The 19770-nt window shown below is 45.9% G+C and overlaps 1 protein-coding gene across 1 annotated transcript; it reads left to right on the top strand.

The window, feature by feature from the left end:
- Positions 1-4730: 4730 nt before the first annotated feature.
- LOC114683386 (protein FAM156A/FAM156B-like) lies at positions 4731-16775 on the top strand. Its single transcript, XM_037198755.1, has 4 exons — positions 4731-4816; positions 7840-7975; positions 14190-14862; positions 16487-16775. Exons 3-4 carry the CDS (start codon positions 14312-14314, stop codon positions 16773-16775), a joined length of 840 nt encoding a protein of 279 aa, XP_037054650.1. The 5' UTR covers positions 4731-4816; positions 7840-7975; positions 14190-14311.
- Positions 16776-19770: the final 2995 nt, after the last annotated feature.

The raw sequence follows: 19770 nt of genomic DNA, 5'->3' as shown, positions 1-19770 counted from the left end.
CCCAACCACATGACCTCCCATCACTGCCTGTCTGTACAGACCTCCAGGTCTTCTATGGTTGGTATATTAAGGCATGTGTCTCCAATGCTGGCTGTATCCCTGAACACACAGAGATCCGCCTAGCTCTGCCTCCCAAGAGCTGAGATTAAAGGCGTGCACCACCACCGCCCAGCTTCTGCTGTGGCTTGCTATTAGCTCTGACCCCAGGCAACTTTATTTATTAACATGCAAATAAAATCACATTTCAGTACAAATAAAATATCCCTATAGACACCCTCTGCAGGCACCAGGAAAGTGACAGGTGGGAGCTGGAGAGCCATGAACACAGAGAATGTGAAAGCACCAACCTCAGAGAGAGAAAAGAGAGTGAAAAGTTTTATTAGACAGCCAAACAGCTCCCATTAAAGGGGATGCAGAGCTGAGATTCTAGCCAGGTGACTCTGGCTAAGACTTTTTAGTGGCTCTTGTGGCCCCCCTCCTTCCTGGCTTCCTCTGCTCCCTGATTGGTTCCACCCAACTTACCTTTCCAGCTCCTGTCCTCCCTCCCTGCCACTGGCAGTTTGTCACCATGTGGCAGTTTCTAACAGTTGTAAAGTCTTGAGGTGTAGGGATAACAATGCTGGTACCAAGAATCAGTCCCTCTTAAAGGGTTCATCCCTGTTTTCCTGGTCAGCCCAAATTCATCTCCCTTTCTCAGAGACCACACGGACTGCTTTGGGGAATTTTGCAATGATCTTTCTGGCTACTTACTACTGAGTTGGAGTGGTGTTCTGGGGTGTCAACCATAGAGAGCTGGCCCACAGGAGTGGGTATTTAGGGCTGGTGTAAAGGGCCATGATAAAACTCGGGGCAACAGACAGACAGCCCTTCAATAATACTGTACTATATGTGTGAGGTAACATGCAACCTACAGAGAATAACTATAACCATATTGAAAGCATTATTGAAATAAAAAAATTAAGACCACTTTTCCCTTATTAGAGTGGGGAGAAAGGCAAGAAAATCATCCACAAAACCCTCTACGGGCTTTTGTCATATGTGTCAGCGAAGCTGATGACTTCCTTGCCACCTTTGTCCATTGCAACTGGTTTCTTAAGAGATGAAGAAATTTCTCATCAGTCAGCTCAAGTTCCAAGGTCAACCACTGTGTGTTTTCCTTAAAAACAAAACAAAAAAAACAACAAAAATAAAACCAAAGTCAAAAACAAATTTAAAAGCATAAAAACAAGACAAAACAAAAAACAGATTTGATTGATCAACAACTCTTGAACATGAGGACTGCTTGGAGTATAGTTGAGAGATAGGGAGGACTGTTTTCATGAGTGTCTATCTTCAGAATTGGCCCATTCTAGTTGCAATCCCTAGGACTTTATGGAGTCCTCCTTGTAAGTACCCTCTACTGCAAAGAGAGACTACAACCATGAAGGACCCTTGGCTCACCATTTCTCTAGGCCAGGACTTAGAAAGTGTGGTAGTTTGAATGTATTGGCCCACATAATCTCATAGGGAGTGGCACTATCAGGGGGTGTGGCTTTGTTGGAGTGGGTATAGCCTTGTTGGAGGAAGTGTATGGGGGTCGGGCTTTGACGTTTCCTATGCTCAGGATACCGCCCAGTGTGTCAGTCAATTTCCTGTTGCCTGCAAGATGTAGCACTCTCAGCTCCAGCACCATGCTGCATGCATGCCCCATGCTCCCTGTCGTGATAATGGAGTGAACCTCTCAATCTGTAAGTGAGCCACTCTAATTAAATATTTTCTTTTATAAGAGTTGCTATGGTCATGGTGTCTCTTCACAGCAACAGAAACCCTAAGACAGACAGCACAATAGAAATAGGGGCCATTGAAGACCAAAGCTTCAGCACAGTTCAGGTATAAGCGATGGGCTTAGAACCAGAAATATCCACTGGAGGACAAGTGTAAGATCCCAGAGCTATCTGGCCCATAAGATGAGATTGGTCCAAATGGATTCCAGGACCACTGGGTCTTGCTCAATTTGACCTATAAGATGAGATTGATCTTGGACATTGGTGGGTCCACCAAGTCACTCCTAGAAGTTCACTTTGTCTAACAGGGAATTCCATAAATATCACCACAGGTACAGGGCAGAGACTTTGGAGGACAGTGTTTTAGCTTACAGAAAACTACATAGCCAATCATGTTCATAAACCCTGCATGCAAATATTCCTGACTGGAACTGGGCTTTATGATCTGTCAGTCATTCCTGGCCAGGAGCATTTATAATATAGAGGGTAATACATACATCTATCTGACAATTTTGACTCTTAATACAGATGTCTTGCAGTGAAGGACTGAAGAGGTATTCTTATTGGGATTTGGCCAAGACATGTGAACATTCCTGAAAACAATTCCTTTTTTACAGGCCCAAGGTGATCCTTTTCCATTCAGAGTGAGAAGCTCTGCCAAAGAATGAGGGGTGAAGTGAAGAATCCTATATGCCCATCAGCAAGTATTGGAGTGCATATTTCCATAGCACTAAATCCTAAGAAGACATACTTATCGCTCTCAGCTGCCCATACCTGGGAATCTGGCTCAAATAACTGGATGCCAGGAAGGACACTGAGTCCTGTTGATTTGGCAAGAAAATTGTTCTTATAGTAGAAAGAAGATGTCCTAGAGGATACTTCTTCATAGGTTAAGACCCTCATAGTGACTGTTAATTTCACAAGGTCCAGTTTAGGGAGCAATAGAAATAGTCCCACTGACAGAAACGCCATGAAGAAGAGACAGGAGTGGAAAAGGTATGGATATAGGAGTGTTTTGCCCATTTATGACCCACATATCTGTTATTTGAATGGTTTGAAGGTCTTTATTGGCTCTGAGGTGTGGGCTTCAGCCATTGTGGAGATGTTTTTCTGATTTGTCTCTGATGGGGGCTGTGTGGAGCACCACTTCTTGACTCTGGTGCAACCAATCCATGAATCCGTTCCAGCTATTTTGAAGACATTTGAGGTAAGGAGAACAGCAAATGAGAACATTCCAACTAAGGCTCACGTCCTTGAGGGATTTGATCAAGACTAGATATCAAGGACAGAATAGAGCAGAATGATCTCTCTCCCTTCAGAGGCTCCCTGACTGAAGTCTGAAAGGATAAGTTGGAACGTGGCTAGGTGTGTGATATAAGAAAACAAGTTGGATAGTTTTGGGGTCATGTGGCAGGTCTCTTGTAAGGAAAGGCCTCCCATATAAAGCTTCAAAAGGAGTCAGTCCAGAAAGGCCTTTGGTACTTCTCAGCTTCGTCAAGGTGGTGGTAAGAACTTCATGGAGAGACCTTGGGCCTCCAGCATCAATTCAGTGAGATGTGTTTGAAGAGACTGGGGATGCTAGGAACAACAGAGGTTAAAATATATTACCAGGGTCCAAGAGAAGCCACAAGTGAATTTTGCTTTGAAGTCTGTCCTTTTTCACTTTGAATGCTCCTAAGTACTCTGAATCTAGGAACAACTTCATTTAAGAGGGTCTTTACCAATTCCTGTGCACTTTGTTTGGTAAGGGAAGATTTCAATACATCTGGTAAAAGTATCCACCCGTACTTCCAGCAGATTGGTTAAATTATACTTGACAATCTTCCCCTAGGGAGCTCTCTGATCTCCATTCACCTGTGAGATTTGGAATTGTTACTAGGAATGCTCTGTGAAGTTGCTCAGGGCCCCCAAAGATCATTATTATCCGTGAGTCCTCCATCAATGTTTGCAGTCAATTTTTCTACCTTAAGTGGTGGTCTTCCAATCCCAGTGAGGGCTATTCAAATCCCACAGTGAGAGTCTTCAAATTCGAGATGAGCCCCCAGCAATGTTATAGGAATCTTAGTTGTTACTATAAGAACTTAATGAAGCTGCTTCCACATTGGAACACCGAACTTGGAGCAGCTAAACACATATTTCGGGACCATTGTCACTTCCATTTGGCTCCAGAACAATCTTTGAGGTGTTTTTTCAGTTGAGCCTTGATATGCACTCACTTGCCATGATCTGCAATACTCCTGGATGACAGACCCTCCTACTCCCATGCTTTTTTCTCATGGATAAGCCACTTGGGTGGGAAGCTTGTTCCAAACTATCTGTGCATAGAGATAAGAGTTCCCTGCGCAGCGGGCTGAGAGTTGCCCTGATTCCACTACCACCCCATGAACTGAAAAGCAAACAGCAAATCCACCCAGACACTTGATCCCCACATCTGGCAGCCTTGGTGCAACTCCTTCACTTGGTTGGTTTTCATTTTCCCGTGAGCTCGTGCCCTCACACAAAGACGACTAGTAAACTCAAAGAGCAGAGATTCATCTTCCCCTGCACTCTGTGGCCCCCAGCTGATCTGCACATCCCCTGGCAGGCAGCCTCCCAAGGCCTCTCTTGGAATCCATGGAGCCCCCGTGTGACGTCACCTCCGCTACCGCGATCTCTCCTCTCCCCACACTGCAGGGGGGTCCTGGGGGCTGCAGCTGCGTGCTGTCCTGTCGGGACAGCGGTCTCCATAGAAACCACAGGTCCTGAGCTGGACAGTGTGGGCCGCGACGCCCTATGCCACCACTCCTGGGGAGAAAATCGCTGCCGCCCACCACCCTGAGATTCGGGCCTCAGCAGAGGCTGCTAAGGGTAAAGTCGTCCTCCCCTGGGAGCCACCAGCCTGGCAGGCCACAGTACCGGCCTGCAGCACCAGGCCTCTCTAGCCTCTGGAGGACCGCTCCTCTTGGTGGTCTTAACCTTGGTGTCTGAGAGCCAAGCTGCGTTTCCAGGGTTGAGCAAAGGAAGTGGTACTCTGGCGGCCAGACTGCAGGACCTGATTCACTGACGAAATACCCGTGAGAAAGCCAGAGAGACAGAGGGAGAATGAGAGTGAGAGAGTGAAGGCTTTGAGGGAGGTTCAGAAAGAGAGCATGAGGGTTCTGAGGAGATGGGGGTGGGGGGAGACCTGGGAGCAACAGGCAAAAGAGGGAATTGGGGGCGTGGGGGTGGGGAGGGGGAGAAGAGAAGGGAGGCTCCCTAGGATGGGCCAAGGGAAAGCAAAACCCAGAGAGAAGCTCCTAGAACGGGGGGTGGGGTGGGGGGTGTGCTGGTGCGCATGTGGGTCTAGACCAGGATCCCTCCTTGGCGAGCCTGAATGGTGCTTTCGGAGAGGCCTCCTTGTTTTTCTCAGAAGGGCCATCTCTTCAGTGTCAGAATCATGGTGGGGCTATCTCCGTGTGATGTATTTGTCTTTCTCTACCTGGGGATTGCGATTTTACAGGGAGAAGGGACCCAAATTTCCTGTAGTTACCACTAGGCATCCGGGTGTCACTGGGCTCGAGTCTGTTCAAGCTCACAGATGACTTGTCTCCTTGGCATTGCCAGCCGCCCACCCCATCTGCCACCCTACAGTGTGAGACAGAGTCCCTGAAGAGTTACTGTTTTCAATGGAGACATTTGCCCGATAGAAACGTCAGAGAAATTCTTCTTGAGATTCCTCACAAAGATAAGGATCAGGATGTGACTTAGAAATAGAACTTAGAGAAATTAAGCTCGGTGATTCCTGTATCAGCAGCAAGGACTTGGACAGTTTTCCTCAGATGCAAGCTGCAGCAGAAGATACTCAGAAGGAAGGCCTACCTGGTTGTCCTGCTTGCTGGAGGACAGCTGATTCTGGGCAGTAGACCTCTGTGGGATGGGAAATTGGTTGTTAGGATTGATCACAGGTTTCCTTTTGCCTTTCAATATGGCTTCTCTAGATTGACTCATGCTGTTGGCAGTGTATTGATGTGTGCTTTACCTCTGTGTGGGTGCTGTTTTGTTAGCTTGTCTGAAAAGATCAAGTGAGGATCCTTGTGTGGCTGAGCCTCACAAGCAACAGAGAAGAAGGGTTTCTATATTTTAAGGGGAACAATTTCAACAGTTCTCTGTCAAAGAGGCCGAGTCTTCACCTAGACCACCTTGGCATCTAAGACAATGTTTTGTCAATAGCTTTTGTGAGGAAACAGCGGCTTTATTCTTGTCAGTCACTGTGAAAATTGTACATGGGATCGAATGAGATAGCTAAGATAAGACCATGGCCGCAGCCCATGCTCTTTATGCAGTATGAGGGTGGGAAGGAAACCCACCATGTTTGTTCGGGTCTGGCATGGGCATCCAATTGTGTATTGCGAGGAATAGTTGCCTTGTCAAGTGATAGTCCTGGGCTAAAACAGAATCTGTGTCCAACATTTACCAGATGGTGAGAAATGAAAGAGGGAGGGAGATCTTTGCTTAGTAGAAGATGGTGGATGCAAGTTCAAGCCAGTAGGTGGCAGTCGTGAGAGAATAGATTACTGTGGCTGCTAGTAAAGACAGCCTGAAAAGAAGGGATCACCATCAAAAACTAGCTGGGTCACCATCAGTGAGTGGCTGAGCCTTTATGATCACCAGCTACCTCATCTGCAGGGAGGATAACAGCACTGTTTGAACACCCCTAATCTGAGCCTGCCAAACCAAAATGCTCCAAATCCTGAAAATTTCCTAGCACCAGATGAAACCACAGAGAGAAATTCCACATCTCGCCTCCTCCTGGCAGCTTGTTACAATGCAAGCCAGGGTGGAGACGTGTTTCAGAGGTGGAATATGTACTTTATATGCCTGGGACCTGTGTTCAATCTGAGCACGCACACAGACAAACAGTAAGATACACACACACACACACACACACACACACACACACACACACAGGGAAGTATTAAAATGCATGAATTATATCAGTATAAAACTATAAGATCACCTGTAGGTTGTATGTGTAATGTGTATATGAAATATAAATGAATTCTGGGCATCAGGTCCCCAGGATATTTCAATATGTCTATGCACATATCATCTACTCAAAAGAAATCACAATGTCAGGTAAGGGCAACTGAGCCTGTAAAACACAGTCCCATCACAGCCAGGCTAAGGCCTTCTTGATCATGTGGCTGCAGAGCCTCCTCTGTGTATCATTCCCCTTTAGCTGACACAATCACATGTTCTGTTGTCATTTTCACATCAGGTCCTGACCCGCAGTTAGGAGTCCTCTGAGCAATGTTATTTTTCAGGATATATGTGTGAATGCAGGAAGTGTCAGGACTTATTTCCTGTTCACCCAGAGAAGGCCTGTGCCTTTTACCCCTGCAGTATCCAGAGTCTAGAGGTATGTGACATCAGTGCAGTAGCCACACAGCCCTTTTTTGTTAGGTAGGTGGTATCCTGCCACTTGTTTATGTGTGGGAACTCCTGTGTTCTGAATGGCAGATCGGAAGCTTGAATTCCTGTTCATTCCGGAAATGACAAGTATTGTGTCTTCTCTCCCCACTCTGTTCCCCAGGGTCTAGCAGCAGTGCAGACCCCATTTCCCCCTTTATTGTATGCTTCACAGCACTTTGCCTCGGGCCTTAGGATTGGGCTCCAGGGCGGTTATTGATGGAACCATTGCATCCCAGGGCAGACAGGTTAGGTGAATGCACTCTGGCCAGTCTGGTGTTGTCTTGTAGGGGACATGTAGGTGTCACACAGGCCATGGGTGGCAGAATCTATGCTGCAGACCCAGAGATCCGAGACTGTGGTGACCAGGAGGGCTTGTCACTGCTGAGAAATGACTGTCTTCTTCCTGTTGCTCTGCCCCTCTTCTTTGCCCTTCCCTGGGCCCTTCCGTTCAACTTCCGGTGAAGCTCCACATCTCAAGTCTGTATCTTTTAGTCCCACATGGCAGGAGCTCCCAAAGCTAACAACTGTGTTTCGTGGTCCTCTTCAAATCTTCTTTCACACTCATAGATGGACATTACTCGGCGTTTAGTGACTTTGATGTTCTTTTCTAGGGACACTGCTAAGAAGAGTGTCTCTTCTTTTCTAGGCCTGGTGAGATTGGATACATCGTTGTAGGCACCGGAAATAGAGAAGTCCCGAGAGCCAGGGCCTGGACAAACTCACCTCTCTGTGTGGTGTTCCTTGGCTGGAATTCAGGCTCCTCCCTGCTGCCCTTGTACGCGGTAGGTGGCCACTCTTTGGCACCCATTGCCTTGTACAGATGTGACATATTGCCATTCTTGGCACAAATGTCCTCATGTTGTCTAAACAAAATCATGACATGAATTCTTTTCCTCTCAACTGAAATACATTCATTTTCTAAGTATATTTTATTGCAGACAGAAAGGTGGGAAAGATAAGATTTTAATTTTCAAAGTGAATTCACCTCTGTTTGTAGCATTCATCTCCTCCACATAGGAAGCATTGGTGTGTTTAGCTACTTGTTATTCCTGGTCCACACTGCGGTGTAAGTCAAGGAGAGAAGGAGCCTGGCCAGGTTGGTTTGGGCTGCATAGACTGGCAAGGTTTGTTCGACAGCCCACCAGATATTGAGAGCACAGCATTGTCTGATGCAGGAATGTAAGTATTTGCTACATCAGTTTCCTGATCTGGGCACCCAGCCTAGCCTCCAGGCCTGTCCATCTGAATTCTATACCTCAAGATTACTTTCTAACTCGGGCTTCTGAGGAGGCTGAGGATCCAGAGATGTATTGCTCCACCACCAAAGGCACAAGCATCTGGAGCCAGGCAGTCCCAGGCTGGAATGCCATTCCATGTGGTCATGTGATGTTAGGGACATTACCCAGGCTCTTGGTGTTGGGACTCTCTTCCATTACAGTGCGGGAAAATAGGATTCTGCAAGATGGAAATACTGATATGTTTATAAAAAGGCTCCAAGTTCTCCATACTTCTTATGATCTACTAGGGCCAAGGCTCAGGAAGGATGACCAGAGAAACTCAATGACTGCTCACATGGCTCCCAGGCTAGTGATTTGACATACAGATAACCATCCCTTGACAGCTGAACAGACTTGGGTAGGAAAATACAGGGTGCTGTGGGAACCTTAGGAAGGTCCCCAGTCCAGATGGTTTGAAGGAAACCAGAGAATACCTTTTGGAAGAAGTGCTTTCTAAGCTGAACCCTAAAGGGTGGATTTGAGGGGAAAATCTTGCTTAGAGGCCCCATGCCAAACCTTTCATTGAAGACTGCCACCATCATCTATCCACTGGCTTCCAGGTGGCAAAAAATGGGGAAGTAATGCCCAGTTGACCAATATGAGTGAAAAGATTATCTATCTGCTATATCTTGTAGCATGAACCTTAAATGGTCTTATTAATAAAAACAAACCCAGGCCCAGGTATTGGGGTGAATACTGGAAGATCAGAGAAGCAGAAAATCCACAGCTTCCTCACCTCAACAATTCCTCAGCTGATCCGGTTTCCTCAGACTGTAAGCCTCTGAGTCCTCATTTGAATGAATCTCAGCTGAACTGCTGCTAAAAGCCTAAAAGCTTAACCAGGCTCTAGTTCCTGGTTTTCATGCCTTATATACCTTTCTGCTTCTTTCCATCACTTCCTGGGATTAAAGTTGTGTGTCACCATGCCTGGCTGTTTCCAGTGTGGCTTAAAACTCACAGAGATCATGATGGATCTCTGCCTCCAGAATGCTAGGATTAAAGGTGTATGTGCCACCATTTTCTGGCCTCCATATCGAGTGGCTGTTCTGTTCTTTGAAACTAGATAAGTTTACTAGGATGCACAATATATTGGGGAACACAATATCACCACAATATCTGCTGGGGGCTTGGGCGGTATCTGCTCTCGGGAAAAATACAGGAATAGAAAGTGCTTTGCTAAACTAGGCTCATGCCATCTGTAGATTTCAGAAAAAACTGGTGGTCCTTGATGGCATCAGAAGATCACATATTGTACTTGACCTGCTCCCAACACCCCCTACTTCCTCCTGTGTTTGGTGAAGTGGGGAATCACTGTTCTGATTAGTCCTTAGTGAGAAGGGGTTCTCTTTGCTCATGGCCATAAGCAGACTTTCTTCCATGGGAAGCATTGTGTATGCTTGTGTGTCTATTTTTGAGAGGGCAATGTGGTATGGTAGTTCAGGACAGGAGCTCTATTCTTGACAAATTTCCTAATAGCCCAGATCTGCCATGTGCCTTTCTATCGTCCTGAGGATATTACTGTCTTCACCTGTGAAATGAGTTTGATATTAAGAACCACAGTATCATTGGCTAATCCAAACACTCAAAAGGATGAGGCAGGAGGATTGACTTGAATTTGAGGATACTACAACCTATCTCAGAAATTGAAGACTGGAGGAGGAGGAGAATCACAATAATCAAGTAAGAGGGTTCTCTTAGCAGATAGGTAATGTGAGGGGGAAAGAAAGTAGAAAAGGGCACATTTCCTGTCATTACTTCCACCCATGCTGCCATGGGATGTTTGGGAGATGGACTTCCCACTCACTTCATGGTCCTCACTCAGCAGGGAACACAGGAGTTACCCTAGACTTCTCAGTTAGGTCAAGGGCTTTTCCTGCTCTGCCATTTCTAAGCCTTCTATGAATGGTCCTTCATCAGAATGCTGGCTCTTCTACTGTGTGTTCCTCATCTATTAACCACACACATCCATCTTACGTTGGATTCATACTTCTAATTCAGTTTTAGTCCTGTCCTTAGGTCAGTTGGTGCTGTTTCTTGGTTTGGTGGATGCCACGGAACAGATGAGAGAGAGTGAGACTTTGTTTGGATCCTTCATGTCACTGGAAGCTTTCTGTGATGTGGTCCAGCTGTTCTATGCAAACCCATCTCCATCAGCTTCATATTAAACAGATTTCATTTGCACCAGATCCCAGGTCAGGCCCAGCCTCTGGTGTGTCTCTCCTTACTTTTCAAGTTTTGTATTTGTGAAATGACAATGATTCTACCAACTTTGGATTTTCATGGGGAGACCATAGTGAAGGAAGGAGGTAAAGCACCTAGCACACATTTTGTGTTTTGGGGAGGCACTACGTGTATGGAACCTGCACTTTGTCCCATTTCTTGTAGTCCACATCATTTGACACTTGTCAGCACAATGGCTCAGCAAATGTTTTCAATTGGGCTGCAGGAAGGTATGGTATGTTGTGACTGTTATCTGTAAAGATTCTCCAGAGAAACCAAACGAATAAGAGATCTATGATATGCATATCTCTATCTAGTGCTAGATTCCTTCATCTCAAGACATTGGCTCCACTGCAATGTGAACTCTGGCAAGTACAAAATCTGGAGGTCAAGTAGTGGCTTGGTTGGATAGTATTCATTTGGGAGTTGATGTTATAGTCGGTATGTAAAATAAGTGAAACATGTGGTATTTGAATTAAAAAGAATTGATGTTGTAATTTTGAGCCTGAATTCATCAGGCAGACTAGAATGCTCTAAAATCAGACAGAGTGTGTGTGTTGGGGTCAGGAGACTGAATTACCTCCACCCTGGGAGGGGCTTCAGACTTTGCCTGATGTGATGAATTCCATTCACACAATGAAAGATAACATGCGTCACTTAAAGTCTAATAGTAGTAAAAGTTTCTCAGTCTGGAAATAGCTACACAGAAATACTTAGGCTAGTGTGTGATTAACCAGGCATCACAGCCTACCCACCGCAACACATAACAATGACCACCACAATGGTCAAACAGTACACTACCAAACAGAAACTTTGACCAATAAACATTTTGGGTCTGTTCATGTCCAGCCATCGTGTCTTCCAATTCTTCATAAGCTATGTGAGATGATGATGGTAGTGGTGGTGGTGATGATGATGATGATGGCGATGGTGGGGGGGGTGGTTGTGGTGGTGGAGGAGGAGGAGGAGCAGGAGGAGGAGAAAACAGGAGGTTGCCTTAATTTGAGCTGAAGTTTGGTATAAGGTCTGTATCCTGCTGAGGTAAGAGACAGTTGATGAAGTAAGATGCAGAATGGGAAGTCGTATTTTTTTCCTCTAGTTGCTCTCCACAGCCTAAACAGGACATTTGTGGGCTTCCTTGTATTTAATACCTCTAGAGAGGTTCATGAGTAACTTCATGATCATTTTGTGGTGGTGTTATTGGACTGGAAATAGTTCACAGAAATAGGGAGCGAGGGGGAGAACAAAATATGATTAAAATGCTACCTTGTTGTGATTTGATGTTTCTGAAGTCTAGGCAATTTCTTGATTAAAAGGTATTTGTGAGACTTACTTTCTTCCTGTGAGAACTGGCTTTCTAAAGGAAGAAATATCCTGGGAGTGTCTCTGTGACTTGTGAAAACTGATCAGATCTGTGAATCTCAATTGGCAATTGATTCTCAATGGATAATTCTCAATCTGAGGATCCTGCTCTACATGCTTCACACCTAAGTATCTGTGTGGGGTGGTGATGGCCCTCGAGATAGAACTACACAAGCCAGGGTTTCAATGACGAAATCCTAAGAGTCTCCCTTCCTAGGACATTTGTTTTAGTTTCTATGTGTAAAAAGTCAACTCACATGGCTTGATATCTTTCTAATATTGTTCTGAGTTTCCTTCGGTTATGAGACGTTCTAAGTATTCTGTGTGTGTTAAAGAAACTACTGACTTCTTGATTTCCAAATTTGCTAAAATGAAAGGGCCTGAGGTACCATTCTTACAATTCAATTTAGCATTTAAAGAGGGAGAGCGAGGCAGGCAGGCAGAGACACAGAGAAGGGGCAGTTGTTTTGAGAATCCTCCAATCCAGGTATTCTGAAAGAAAAAGATGAGGTACCCATGAAATATCTGCCATTTGGAGGTATTAGTTAGCATAGAGTTAGATTGGCATTTTTCCTTTGAAGTCCAGATTTTAAATATTTTATTTTAAATTATGTGTGTGCATGTCTGTTTGTATGTGGATTTGTGCATCATGGTTTTGGTTCAAGATTTGTTGATACCTCTTCTGTGGTCCTGAAGGCATTTTTGTTCAGTGTCTACTGAAAAGCATATTATTATGTAATTGATGCTTACTTCTGAAACTCTTTGATTTACTGGGTGTATAAATGATGAGGCTGAGGTTTATATTTTCATGTATGGGTATGCAGGGGTTTCTGTTTGTTGAACAGATTCAACATTCTCTGATTCCCTTTGTGCTTTCTTGTCCAGACTCACTTGTAAGGGTGCATTTGTTGATTGTTTTCTTCTGTGCATCTAAGTGTCTATTCCTTTCCATGACAATAGTCTTGCTGATTGCTGGCTGGTTTTGTGTCAACTTGACACAAGCTGGAGTCACTTGGGAAGAAGTAAGTCAACTGAGAAAAAGCTCCCAAGAGGTTGACCAGTGAGCAAGCCTCTGGTGGTTTTCTTAATTAGTGATTGATATGGGATGGCCCAGCACATTGTGAGTGGTCCTCTCACTGAACAGGGCCCCAGGGGTGTATAAGAAAGCAGGCTGAGCATTCCTTGGGGAGCAAGCCAGTGAGCAGCATTCTCCCATGGCCTCTGCATCTGTTCCTGCTTGCAGGTTCCTGCCTTGAGTTCTTGCCCTGACTTCCCTCACTGATGGACTGTGATACAGAAATGTAAACTGACTTAAGCCATTTCCACCCCAAGGTGCTTTTGGTCATGGTGTTTCCATCACAGCCATGCCAAACCAAACCAAGACACCACCCTTAGAGTAAGGCTTCAAAGTAACTGATGTGATTTATGCAAATCATTACTGTTTTTCAAAACTTGGAAATTATAGGTGGAATGTAGGCAGAGCTTGTTTATGAACAACAGCAAAAAAAAAAAATTCCTTCCAGGATTTTGATTGGCTTTGGATTAATTCAACTTGAAGAAAATCAACTTCCCATGGCAAATCTTCCAACCCAGGCATACATTGTCTATGTTTAAGGAGGCCTTCTTTCATTAGCATTTTATAGTGTCTGTATACTAGACTCTGGGTATATTTTGTTAGTTTTCTATGTGCCTACCTTGTGTTTGTAGCTGTTATGTACACATTGTTTTTAAATTTAGTTTTGTATTATTTGGTAGCTTTTCATATGTAGGCCTTACTCCTTTGTCTCTTTCGTGGAGTTTTCTCTCTGTGTATGACTTTGTGTGCACTGTGAGCACGCAGGAGCCTGGGCCGTCTCTTAATCTCTGAGCCGTCTCTCCAGCACGTTCCTTTTTCTTTTTTTCAGACAGACAACTGAGTAAGTATTACGCTGGACAATCTCTATTTGTGATCCTCCTGCCTCAGGTGTGTGATGCCATTCTGGGCTTGTCTCTGTTATCCATTCCCAAACTCTGGCATTAGTCTAGAAATTTGGACAGAGGTCCAGTTTCCGTCTAGGAAGATGCAGCACAGAAAGGTGAAATAACATGAATAACCATGGGATTTCTCTCCCCCACCCCTTGTCACCTTTCATTACAGTCTGGCTACTTCTGGCTGCACACATTCGTCCTCCCTACCTTCTAGTTATCATAGAACCCACCACCTTCCACTTCCTGAGTAGACCCCAGGACTGGTGTGGCCTCCAGCTCAGACTAGCCCCCATGGATCCCCTCCAGAAATGGGACTCAGCATTGATTTCTGGGTCTTCTCAAGTGACCATTGTGGAGACCTCCCAGGAAGGCTCTGCATCCTCTCACCTCATCTCCTTAGAACAGCTGAGGTTGGACCTCAGTGGCCTGAGCACCAATCCTGGCTCCAGCGCCCCTACACCTCTGGCAGAGGGGCTGCTCCAGAGGCAGTGCATGGAGCAGAATAACTTCCTGGAGCAGCACTGTGGACTCCTGGGTTTCCCTCAGAAGAAGAAAGCATTCCTGGGACACTTGAGACGCAGGCGCCGAGATCACAGGGCACCTTACCCAGTGGAAAAGGACAGCAGGATCTTCCACTCAGGCAACAGAGCTCAGAGTTGGTTCCGATGTGAATGTCGGTATTGCCAGGCCTGTGGGCAAAATATTATTGGGGAAAGGGATGGGGCCTCCAATCCTTCCTCCTGGGATACACTAGTGCAGGGACTTGGTGGCCTTACGCTCAGCCTGGGAGCTGAGAGAAGCAGCCTCCTGCCAGAGGAGGCGCAGCAGCAGCAGCAGCCTCAGCAGCCTCAGCAGCCGCAGCAGCAGCAGCAGCAGCAGCAGCAGCAGACAGCCTCAGCAGCAGCAGCAGCAGCAGCAGCCTCTGCAGCAGCAGCAGCGCTGCTGGCAAGCCAGAAGAGAAGTGCCAGCGGGAAAGCAAGAAGAGGTTCCAGAAGCTGTTCAAGCAGTGGTTGGAAGAAAACTGAGGTGCTCATCTTCAGGAGACACAGAGACCCCAATGATCCACACAGTGCTTCGTTGTCAGCTTCTGCGTGTAGGCTCCTTTGTGGGACAAAAATACTCAGCTGTCCATTGCGGGACTCCCCAGGCCTGCGCGGTTTCACCAACATCTTCCAGGCATGAGATGTGACCCATTCCCAGGAGGACCTCCGCTTTGCTGCCTGTTATTTGTGGAGTACTGTGAAGCGTTCTAGTGTAAAGGAGACTACACACCCCTGGTCCTCAGCTTATCTCCGATGCTCCCGTGATGCATGTTACACTTTTCCTGCCTGGATCTCTGTCTTTCTACCTACTTCCTTATTAGTACAGTGAGAGTGTCTGTGGCCTTGTGGATGTCCACGTGCTTTTGTGCCCTTTGATCCAGGTTCAAGAATCTGCAACTGTAGAGTGTGAGGAGAAAGATGGAGTCAGACCATGGTGGTTCATCCTTTTACCTTCTGTATAAACAAGATATTCAGCTATGCTAGGCTAACTGGAAGTTCACGTGCAGCTGTTCCTTAACAGTAGAGTAATATCCTCCCACACGGGAATTTCTGATGGAGTGCCTCATTGTCAATGCCAAATAATAAACATACTTATGAAAGAAGAGTGACCTTAGAATGCAGGGTGGTGGTATTTTGTTTCTTGTCAGAGCTGGAAAATCCCTGACTGGTAGGCTAGACTCTAACAGGAAGAGCTCAGCCCCATGGAGAGTTGGGAAGCAGGGTGGAGTGGGATTGGATGGGGTTGAGTGGGAGGGCATGGTGGTTTAAAAGAGAATGTCCCCCATTGGCTCATGTATTCAAACTCTTGGTCCCAGTTGGAAATGTTTGGAAGGATTAGGGGATGTGGCCTTGTTGGAGGAGGTGTGTCACAGGGAGTGAGTCTTAAGGTTTCAATAGGGCAGTCCATTCCCAGTTATCTCCTCTCTGCCTGCTTCCTGTGGATCCCAGGTAAGCTCTCAGCAACAGACTCATCGCCATGCTCCCTGCCTGCTGCCATGCTCCCTGCCATGTTGGGCAGGGACTCTAACCCTCTGCAAATGTGAGCCTCAAATTAAATGTTTCATTTGTAAGTTGCCTTGGTTGTGGTGTTTTGTCCTGGCCACAGAGAAGCTACTGAGAACACAGTCCAGCCACTCTTGGAGCACTGAATTCTGTGGGACTGTCCTCCAAAACAGTCAGGCTGTGAGGTTGGAAGAGTATCCTCCTGCCCACAGGAGAGTCCCGAGCAATCAGTGGGGCATGGCTGGAGCTCGGTGGGTTGACATTGATGTGCGGGCAGAGGGAGGCAGTGGCCATTCCTCATAGACTTGTATGTCAGACTAGTGAACATGAACAGTGTGTGTGCCAGCTTCATGAGAACCAGAGCACTACTGAATTATTTCAAAGTTGTGTCGGTATTTAGACACATACTTTTCATTTCAAGCGGCTTAAAATTTGAATCTACACTGCCCCGTAAGGTATCCTGTGAAGTATACCCTGCCAGAGACGGCGTCCTGGGAGCTGAAACCAAACCATGTTTGTGTCAGGCTGCCCTGTCAGGAGGGAACCCAGAGCTGCCTTTCTCCAAAAATCTCCATGTCTCCTGGCAACAGAAGCAGCCTGAGAACAGGCGAGTTTCTCAACTTCCAAGCTTGCTGCTATCTCATCCAGGGTCAAGAGTTAAGCTGAGCGTGACAGAATTGTCTCCCAACTCCTTGGGAGAGTTCATATAAACGAGAGTTAATGTAAACTTTGTTGAAGTTCATAGGCCTGAATTCAGAATGGTGATTCAGGGTGTGTTTAGAACATGGCAGTGTACACCATCAGTTTGGTTAGTAGGTGTCAGACAGTGTCCTGTGTATTCTTCTATACTCCCCCACTCTTTTCAGCCTCTCTCTAAGCCCCATCATTTTAACAAGTGTCTGTCTTCACCTGCAGTGATGGTGTCTTGTTAGGGATCGGGCATCACACAGAGAGCAAGAGTCAGAGCTGGCATACATCCTGTGCAGTCTGCATTCCAGCTGGCTCTCTTACCCAGTTTCCCCTCTGTCATGGCTTGAGTGAAGTGCAGAGACCTCTGGCCACCTCATGCCTCAAAGGGCCAAGTCTCCGGAAGATGCACTATTGAATCCTCACCACTTTACATTGGGCAGGCATAAGTACTAAGTACTCAAGTTTGTGGAGGTGGTAAATGGTATCCAGAGACACAGCCTTTGTGTGGCTCCCACACTGAACACTGTACCCTGCAGGTCGCTATGTCTGTCTGTGGTCACACCAGGCTCCTTGAACTACTAACAGTCATTGAACTGACTGCCAGTGGTTTTTTTTGCTCAGTTTACCCCTTCCCTATTCTTTGCTGTGCTGGCTGCCCTGGTGAAGAAAGGAGAGGGAACTGTGGAGGGATTGCTTGCCCTTACTTGGTGATCATTTCATCATGGAGAAAGATCTGACATTGTCTCAGTTCATTTCTAACTGTTGTAACAAAATGGCCTGAGATGGGTAAATTATAAGAGCAGAAAGTTTCTTTGTAACTAGACCAGTTTCCATGCAGTCTGTCACCACAAAAGCCAACCAGCAGAGACAGGAGTTGAGTCTTGGAAGTTCTGCTCTTCTTAGGAGAGCTGATAATGCGGCAAATCAACTTCTCCAAAACAGCAACAGAAGATCACACACTGCCTCACATCTCATCTCATTATGGAGGGCAGGGGGGCTGACAAGATCTGTCAATCCTTCTGGAGCTCTGTCTTGCCTCTCTGAGGACCCTCTGATTAGCCACATTTCTGAGGCTTCTCCAGCTACCATCCTTCTCACTCTGGCCTCCTTCTCTGGATGTCTGGTTTCAGGCATGTATTGAAATGCTGAGTTTATTTAGTTACAGCTGGTATCAACCTTGTACTCCTCCAGGGGCGTCAGGGCGTGGTGGTGGGTGGTAGGGTTAGCTTAGAACAAACAAACGATTAATCATGTATACATATCAAGCTGTTAGCTTATTAACTTATACATATTAAACTTTTAAGCAGAAGCATGCAGATTCCTTTCTATGATATGGAGTACAAACTCCTCTGTATATTGCAGAAACCAAAGGTGTCCCTATCCATCCCTCCTGACCCCTGGCAACGAAGCATAGTTCTGGAGTCCAGGAAGACCAACATCGAGTAGCTCTCTTCTCACACATACTGAGGAACTTATTGACAGGTCCTCAAATGGCAGAATGCAGAAAGGCAAGTGGAGAAGAATTGCTTCCTCACCTGAGCCCTGAGGCAAATGCACTCACAAACTTCTGTAGTTTTGTTTTGCTTTGCTTCTCTTGGTGTGTGGTCCTAGTGCTTGGCCAGTGGTTGGCCCTGGATGTCTTTCTTAATAACTTTTTTTACTGAGTCCTGTTCTCTCACTGAACACAGAGCTGGCCAGGCCTGCTCTCAGGGGTTTCCTGTCTCTGTGTCCAGAGTACAGGGATTACAAGAGGTCTACCACAGCCACCTGGTTTTTATGTGGATGCTGGATCTTAACTGCGCTCATCATACTTGCATGGCAAGACTTTATCCACTCATGCCAATTTGTATCACACCCAGCCTTTTTATGGTCTTATTGATCCATTCACTGTGACAGAGCCCTCATAACCTAAATACCTCCTCCAGTAAACTCTCTTCTTTCCATACTAGTACATTGTGTATTTTCATTATGAGGGTCTTCTTTGTTATGTTTTTGAGAAAGGCTCTCTCTTATATAGCTCAGGCTGTCCTGGGACTCGCTATGTAGACTAGGCTTAGAGTGGTGAGGTCTTGCCCTGAGGATTCTACTACCTTTATTCCATGTAGCATCAGGCTTTTCTTTAAACTTTTTAATCTCCTTGAGCACTGGACTTAACTCGTTTACGGGTCTTGGTGCTCCTTTTTCCCTCCAACTATACATTTTGTATTTCTCCTTGTCCAACTTGCTTCTTAATATTATAGACCTGTAACATAGGTGACCATTAATTACTACACAACACAGTCAATAGTAGGTTGTCTTGAGATCTCCCCTTACAATGCTTTTAATCCTAAATTCTTCATGTTAGCTTCAAGCAGATGTTTTGGTCAAGGACATAAAGCAGCCCCTTTCATGGTCAAAATATCACAAGAATTGCCAGTAGGCGATTCACTAATATTCGTATTCTTTGAAACATTTGGATGTGGGCCTTCCAAATCTCCAATGCTCTCAGGATTACTGTCTTCCACAACTCTAGTCCATTAATTCCTGATTAAAGTGGTCAATTGCTTTCCTGATCCAAAGTCCACATTTCACCAACAAGAAACATGGTCAGACCTTCCACAGCCACACCCCACTCCCTAGTGCCTTTTTCTGTCTTAGTCACTGCTCTATTGCTGTGGAGAGAGACCAGGACCATGGCAACTCTTATGATAGCAAGCATGGAATTGGAGCTTGCTTACCCCTTAAGAAGTTTAGTCCACTGACATCATGCTGGGGAGCAGGGGGACAGACATGCTGCTGGAAAAGTAGCTGAAAGTTCTACATCTGGATCCACAGGCAGCAGGAAGAGAGAGAGCCACTGGGCCTGGCTTCAGCATGTGAAACCTCAAAGCACACACCCAGTGACACGCTTCTTCCAAGAAAACAACAACTACTCCAATGAGACAACATCTCCTAATCCTTCTAAGAATACCACTCTCTGATGACTAAGCATTCACATATAGTGCTTGTGTTTGTGTGTGTGTGTGTGTGTGTGTG

Source organism: Peromyscus leucopus, chromosome X (genome assembly GCF_004664715.2).
Source record: "Peromyscus leucopus breed LL Stock chromosome X, UCI_PerLeu_2.1, whole genome shotgun sequence".
Classification (NCBI taxonomy): domain Eukaryota; kingdom Metazoa; phylum Chordata; class Mammalia; order Rodentia; family Cricetidae; genus Peromyscus; species Peromyscus leucopus.
Note: the sequence above shows the minus strand (reverse complement) of the source record. Positions and strands in the feature narration are given on the sequence as shown.